Source organism: Pediculus humanus, genomic scaffold, assembly GCF_000006295.1.
Source record: "Pediculus humanus corporis 1103172107749 genomic scaffold, whole genome shotgun sequence".
Lineage (NCBI taxonomy): Eukaryota > Metazoa > Arthropoda > Insecta > Psocodea > Pediculidae > Pediculus > Pediculus humanus.
This window is the reverse complement of record NW_002987349.1, coordinates 228,921-236,913: the sequence shown is the minus strand read 5'-3', so window position 1 is coordinate 236,913 and position 7,993 is coordinate 228,921. Positions and strand designations below refer to the sequence as shown.

General features: G+C 26.2%; 1 protein-coding gene across 1 annotated transcript; it reads left to right on the top strand.

Annotated features, from left to right (window-relative positions):
* Nucleotides 1–6,678: 6,678 nt before the first annotated feature.
* Phum_PHUM342830 (uncharacterized protein) lies at nucleotides 6,679–7,312 on the top strand (the record flags this gene model as incomplete). Its single annotated transcript, XM_002427711.1, has 2 exons — nucleotides 6,679–6,720; nucleotides 7,187–7,312. The coding sequence occupies 2 exons, from the start codon at nucleotides 6,679–6,681 to the stop codon at nucleotides 7,310–7,312; spliced, it is 168 nt and encodes a 55-aa protein (XP_002427756.1).
* Nucleotides 7,313–7,993: the final 681 nt, after the last annotated feature.

The following is a 7,993-nucleotide window of genomic DNA, read 5'->3' as shown; positions in this document are numbered from 1 at the left end:
AGGTTTGGACTAGATTTAAAAAAAAAAGTTTTTTTTTTTTTTTTTTTAATTTTAAACTAACAACCGACAATTACAAATTTCCAGTGATTAAAAACTTTATTTTTTCTTCTGCTACTATTTTATCTTTTCTCTCTCTCTCTCTCTTTTTTTCTTTGCTACACCCCCCTGGAAAATTTAATTATTTGACGGTTAAAAAAAAAAAAAAAAAATTTTTTTTTCTTAGTACACGTGTCGCAAAACGCGAAAACGCGAGGCGTTTTCTCGCGAGAAAAATTATCATTTACCCCTTGAATAAACATTTATAGCGCTATTTGCTGCTATCTATAAATTTATAGTATTTATATAATTTTCAAACTTGTCTAAGTCTCCATTTTTTTTTCTTTTTTTACTGTTATTTATTTATAAAACTAAATAAAGTTAATTTTAAAATAAATAAATAAGTACATAAATAAAATCTAAACAAAATTTGCATCGCATGCGAATGGAAAAGAAAGACTTTTAAACTTTGGAAAGATTGTTGTTAGTTTAACGGTTCCCGGGGGATGCAAAAAAAATTTTTTTTTAGGGGATGAAAAATAAAAAACTCCGCATTACTACCACTACCACTTTCTTTTACATTACGTTTGTTTATATTTTTATAATCGAATCCAACAACAACAACAACAAACGCTACAATTCTTGGAAAAAATAATAAAAATAATAATAAGTTTTGCAAACGTTTCCCGTTTTTTCCGATTTTACCGTCAAAATTTTATTATTACTCGTAATTTTTATTAAGCAGTAATAAAAAAAATTATTAATTAATACCCTTCGAACGATTTTAAATTAATAATAATAATAATAATAATAATAATAATAATGATCGCGACGTTCGTAAAACTATCGCAAAACATGAAATTTACTAATAATAATGATGTAAAATTTAAATATATTAATTTTTTATTACTCGTAATAAAATTATTATTATTATTATTATCGTGCGTGTTGTAAAACATAATAATATACATAGTAAATGATTTAAATTATTTTACAGTAAAGTCAAAAGACTATAACACCAAAAAAAGTTTAACCCCCCAGATGTAAAAAAAAAAAGGAAGGAAAACGATTGATTGAATTTTATGGCGGAAAATTTACGCTATAAAACGAATTTAATAAACGTTTATAAATAATTTATTAAAGTGAAGAGGTGGGGGGAAGGGGGAGAAATAATTTTTTACGATCGAAATTTATAATTATTGAAAAATTTTAAGAAAATCAAATCGTCATCGTTTTCAAATAATTTTCTTTTTCGTTTCGGTTTTCTTAAAATATTTAAATTTTCTTAAATAATTAATAATAAAAAGTGCAAATTTAGTAAAGAAAGTTCATTTCACCCTTGAAATTAATAAAACAAAAAACTACTAATCGGTAATTTAAATTATTATTATTATTATTATAAAGGGTGTAAATATGAATAATTTTAAATAAGGGTTAGAGAGGGAGAGAGAGAGAGAAAGAGAAAACATTTTCTTAAGACGTCGGAAAATTTTTTTTACGTTATAATATTAAACAACGAGTAAAACAAAAAAAAAATTTTTTTGTATAATGATTATTCTAGAATTTTCTAAGAAACGTGTCAAAAGAAAAGTTTTTTAAATCCGCTGAGAAAGGGAAAAATTTTATTTAAGGAGGGATGAGGAGGGGGGGGGAAAGGAAAACGAAAAAAACTGAACCGACTGAAAAACCCGATATTTGAGAAAATTACTGTAAATTTTTTTCTTTTTGAAAAATTGGAAAATTTTACTTGGGTAATGGCAAATTTTCATTTTTAGTGATTTTCTTGCACATTTTATATCGACCTCCAACCCCACCACCGCTACCGCTACCCCTAACACCATTACCAACATTCTATTATTTACGCTCTAAAAATTTTTTGTTTTCCAGAAAAAAAAAAAAACTTTTTCCTTTTCCGTGCGCCTCCTTGCCCTCCCCATTTTTAATTACTCTTCCGTATATATTTTCTTGTTTTTTTTTTTTTTTTTTCATTTTGAGGAGAATTTCAGGGGGGAAGGGGTAGAAAAAGTAGAAATTCGAGATCGGATGAGGGAGGAAAAAAAAACATGAAAAGAAATTAAGGAATTCGATATTTTCATTATTATTTTATTTCTCTTTTGTTTTTTTTTTTCGTGTTAAAAAAAGGCGGGAAGAGGGGGGGCGTCGCCGGTCGAAGGGAAGAGAAAGGCGGGGTACAAACGAATAGGGTGGTAAAAAAAAATAATAATAACTTGGAAGAGAGAAAGGTAGGAAGGAGACGGGGGGGAGGCGGAAGTGACGAGAAGTCGTGGAAAATTGGAAAATTTTTACATTTTTCTTTTGTGTCGTCGTTTTTAATTTTTTTTTTTTTTTACTAATATAAATCGTACAAAACAAACAAACAACCAAACGAACAAACAAAAAAAAATTTCCCTTTCGTTTTTCGTTTTTTTTTTTAATGCTAAAAATTAGTAATTTTTCTTTTTTTATCTGATTTAAAAAAAAAACAAAAACAAAAAATTCATTCCTAATTTTTTATTTTTCAAAAAAAAAAAAAATTTTTTTACTTCAGTAAAACCGGAAATGAATGAATTTTTTTGTAATAAATATTATTAAATTATTATTAACTTGATTATTAACTTGATTATTAATATTATTATAATTATTATTAATAATAAAACTTTAATTTTGAGCGAAAATGTTGTTAATAATATAACCGGATCGGATTAAATTTTTTAAAAAAAAAAAACTTGTTCTTATTGTTATTGTAATAAATTGACAAGGCCGATTATCATCATCACCATCACCATAATCCTCATCATCATTATTATTATTATTATTATTACCCGGGAAATTTTTTTTTTTTCGGATTAAAATAATTGCTCTCCATTTTATTAAAATACCGACACGATTAAAAGTGCTCCCGCCAATCGGTACCTTTTCCGAATTCCGCCATTTTTTTATTATTATTAATAATCACAATTTGTATAATCGAAGTAACAACAATTTAACCTTCAACCCGAACAAAAGAAATTTTTAATAATAATAATAAGTTAGAAAATTTTCAAACTTAATTCAAATCAAGATGCGACGGGTAAACGATTAAAAATAGTTTTAAGAAACAAAAAAAAAAATTATTAAAGATCCGTAATTTTGCTGGAGAAAAATTAAAAAAAAAAAAATAAAAAATCGAAAACTAATGAAGAGTTAAAAATTTTTGCTGGAAAAAAAAAGAACAACAACAACATGGAAAAAAAAAGAAAATTCCAGCAGGATGTCTGTTCGGCACCACGCGAAACTTCCTTTTTTTTTCGGGAAACCCAACCGCGAATCGAAGTATTTGATGATGTACGAAGTTTTTTATTTTAGCTTATTTTTTTTTTCTTCTGCTTCAAAATAATCTCTATTTCTCTCACACTCTCTCGCTCTCTCTCTCTCTTTCTAGTTTTATTTTGGTAACAATAAAATTCCAGTGGCTCATATTATTTATTTACTCTTTCGTATTTTGTTTTTAATCCGTTTGTAAAAATTTTGACCGAAAAATCGGCAAATCGTAAAAGAAGAAGAAGAGTAGGAGGAGGACGGGTGGAAAGAGGGAGGGACGTGGGGAGGGAAGGGAGGGGAGAAATTTATGAATGAATGAAAAATGTTTTTATCGGTTTCAGGTTTAATTTTTTTTATTTTATTTCGGATAATGATACCGAAAAAAAACAGAAAAAAGAAAAAAAAATTTACGACGTGATTTTGACCACACGAATAAGGTTCGCATTCCATCTTCTTTTTCGTCCCTCTCTCTCTTTCCCTTTTTTTCTCTCTTTCTTTTACACACACGCACACGCACGTTTTATCCCTTTTTGTTTTATCGGATAATACCATAATTTTTAGTAAGTGGTAAAAGAAAAACATGAAACTAAAACTTGTTTTACATAAGGTTATACGTTTAAGGTGCAACAATCAAAGCACAGTGGCGGTAAAATTTACAAAATTTTCGTGGCAGTAGCGGCAAATTTTAAATTTTGTTTTTATTGAAACGAAATACGAAATTTTATTTAATAAACAATCGTGGCGACAAAGACAAAGCGTCAAATTAAAAATTTTTATTTTACAATGATGATGATGATTGTAATAATAATAATAATTGTTTGTGTGTTATAAACGAGGGAGAGGGGAAATTGTTTAATCACATTCGAGGGGTAACACTCTGTTAGTTACACGAACCTGAATTTCTTGCTTTTTTTTCTTACTACCTGGATAACGTTGGATAACAATCGCATACAATTTTAATCTTAAATACGAATCGATGTATCTCGAAATAACAAAAAAAAAAAAAAAAGTAGTTCCTTTCGCATTCTAAAACCACGACCACACACCAAATGATTCCTTCGTATAAAAAATCTAATCAATTTTTTTAATTAAAGAAAATTTTTTTCTTTTCCTCTCTATCTCTCTATCTCTCTCTGACAAGTTATTTTTAAGTTTTTTTTTCTGGCACCCGATAAATTTCCAAAAAAAAAATTTTTTTTTTTTAAATTAGTTAATGCCACGTAGTTTTATTAATCGTACGTATCAAGTTAAAAATTATTAATTTCAAATAAATATTTGGAAAAAAAAAAATGTTTTTTTTTTTTCGTATTGTTTTTCCAGTAAACGTTTCCGGGTTTTTTTATCTTCCAGTTTAAATATTTTTTTAATAAAATTTATATTTTTTTTTTTTTTAAATTTGGGCTTAAACTTTTTTAAAAGTTGTATAAAAGTGTAAAAGAAAAAAAAAAAGATAAAACCCGCATTGCGCGTTTGTTACTTTCTTAAATTTAACACTTCTTTTTTTTTTAAAAAAAAAAACGTTATGGAAGCCAAGAAGTTACTTCTTTTATTTTTTCTTTATTGCTCGATGAAAAGAAAAAAACTATATTTAAAAAAAAAAAATTTTAAACGTACCTGGAAAAACAAAAAAAAAAAAAAACAAAAAAAAGATTTAAAACGTATTTTTTTTCCGCATCTTTTTAAATTTAATCCATCACGTAATCGATTCTAACAAAAAACTTATTTATTTTTTTTTTTTTGTATGTTGCAAATCTACCAACTAAATCATTTCAACAAATTATATTTTTAATGTCTTTATTAACGACCTAACAACCTAACAAACAACAATAAAAACCCCACAAAGAAAAAAAAAACGAATGGTAAAAAGACAAAAGTAAGCGAACGGAACGGGAAGAAGGAGGGAGGAAAAAATCAAATAAAACGACGTCGATAAAAATTATTACAATTATTATTATTATTAATAATATATAAATTCATCAAACGCCGATAGGGCGCTCCATTTTATTATTATTATTAATAATGATCATGAAATTAAATTACATAAAATTTACGCATTCGAAAAAGAGATTTAAAAAATTTTTAAATTACGGAAACGAAAAAATAAAAGAAAATGGCGACTCCAGAAGCGACAAAAAAACGTTTTTTTTTTTTTTTTTTTTTTTTTGGAGGGGGGGAGAGGAAATATAAATATTTTAATTCGGTTACCGGATTGAGAATGGAAAAGTTAAAAGTAATCCTCGGATATCGCGGGGGAGGCGGGGGAAAATAAATTTTAGAATTTTCCAGCGGGAAAAATATTCACGCAAAATAAAGACGAAAAAGATTTGAAAAAAATCGAAAGAAAAAAAAAAAAAAATTCGATGGCACTGATATCGATAAAAAAAATAAAATAAAAAAGCAAAAGACGTAATTCTAGTAGTAAAACTCTCCAGAAAAAAAAAAGAAATTTCCAAAACGGACAAAAAAAAAACGATAAATCAAAATATCGATTTTACGTTTTAAAAAATTACATTGAATATAAAATATTGGAAAAAAGAAAAAAAAATCCTTTTCGTGATGAAAAATTTTTTTAGTTTTTTTCTCCAGTTTCCAGAATTTTCTTTTTTTTTTCAACCTCTCGAAAATAAAATAAAAAAAAAAAAATTTTCCTTCTTCTTTTCTTTTTCTTTTTCTACATTCCATTTCATTTTACGTTTTTTTGTTTTTTAAAAAAAAAAAAAAATTTTTTTTTCTCCAGTAAAATATATATACGTGAGATGCTTTTGTTTCTCAACTTGAACGAGGTAAAAATTTAAATAAATTTTCTCCAGGAACGGGGAGAACAAAAAAAAAAAAAATAAATAAATATACGTATTTTAATTTTTCTTCGACTTGGCAACAATGGCAGCAGCGTTGACGTTCTTTTTTTTCAAAAAAAATCACATTAAAATGCAATCAACTTTTTTTTTTCTCCAGTCCCGGAAAACAAAAAAAAATCGAAATTAAAATTCCTATAATTTTTTTTTTTTTTTTTCTTTTCCCGAAATTTTTTTTTATTTATTTTTCAAAACAAAATAATAATAATAATATTTACGCCATTAAATACATAAAAGAAACTGGAAAAGATGAAAATACCAATAAAACTGAAGAAGAAAAAAAGAGAAAGAGAGAGAGAGAGAGAAAAAACTTTTGATTGCGTTTCAAATTTTAAAATTCTTTCCATAAAAAAAAAAAAAAAAAAAAAAAAAAATGAAAGAGCAATTAATAATAATTTCTTTTATGAATCTCGTTCCAGATAAAAAAAAAAAAAAAAAAAAAATTTATAACTTTTACGCGCTGGATAAAAATTGAGTGGCCATAAAGATGGAGGACACTTTATCATCTTTGATAGAGGGTGGTTCGAATGTTCTATGAATAGTATTTAACTACGCATGAGCAAACAAAATGGCTTCTTAACGATTACCGACCGTTATATATATTATTATTTTAAGTCAAACTTCTTTTTTTTTCTCTTCCCTTCCTCCTCCCCCTCCTCCTTTCCACCGACCCATTTTTTCGCGAGTACTTTTCTACTTAACCTACATTTTAATAAATAAATAAATGATAATAATGATAACGAAAGAATAAAAAAAAATGCGTTTAATACTTTTTGGAATAAAAAATAAAAAAATTATAAAATAATTAATTATTGTTATTATTATTATTATTAATTAATGAGTTACGACGATGCGAAACAAAGTAATTAACGAAAAATAGGAAGTAGTATAAATAAAAAATAAAAATAAAAAATGGAGTGGAATGAAACGGAGAAAGAGATAGAAAGAGGGGGAGAGAGAGAAGGAGGAAAAAAAAAGGAAAATGGAAAATCCAGGTAAAACCGCAGCTCAGGTTAAAAACCGCCTACTCAGATTTAACAAGAGCCCAAAAATACAAAGAAATAATAAATATTGTTGTGGCGGCGTGTCGAGAAGGGAAGGAAATCGGGGAAGAAGAATGAGGGGGAGAGAGAAAGAGAGAGAATGGATGGAGATCTACTGCTACTTGCGAGAGCAAGAGTGAGAAAGAGAGAGAAAGAGAAAGAGAAAAAAATGGAATTTTTTTTTTTTTTCAACCCCCCTTTTGCGCACACTCCGCATTTTTACGCGCAGAAATTTTTTTTTATTTCTTTCTTTTTTTTTCCTTTTTTTTTTCAATGGAAATTCTTTTTTTTTGGAAAAACACATTAAAAATTTTCCTTTGATATTTATTATTATTATTATTATTTAAACTTACAATTAATACTTTTAAAAAATTTTAATTAATCGTTTTCCGTCGTTAAAATAATAATAATAATAATAATAATAATAATAATAATAATAATAATAATAATAATGATAAAAAGAAAGAAAAAGAAAAAAATTATTAATTTTTGTTTTTTATACGCAATGTAAATAAACTCCTTCCACGTTATTTATTTATATACGTAGATGATTAATATTATTATTATTATCATCATCATCATTACCATTTTGTATATATATATTATAATTTGATTTATCGCGTGACAATGTTCTAGAATATTCTGGTCCACGATAGGGCGATTTTTTTCCTTTTTTTTTTCTTTTTTTTTTTAATTTTAAAAGCCTTTTCTCTTTCTCTCTCTCTCCCTGTATTATTATTATTATTTTAAAACGTGTCA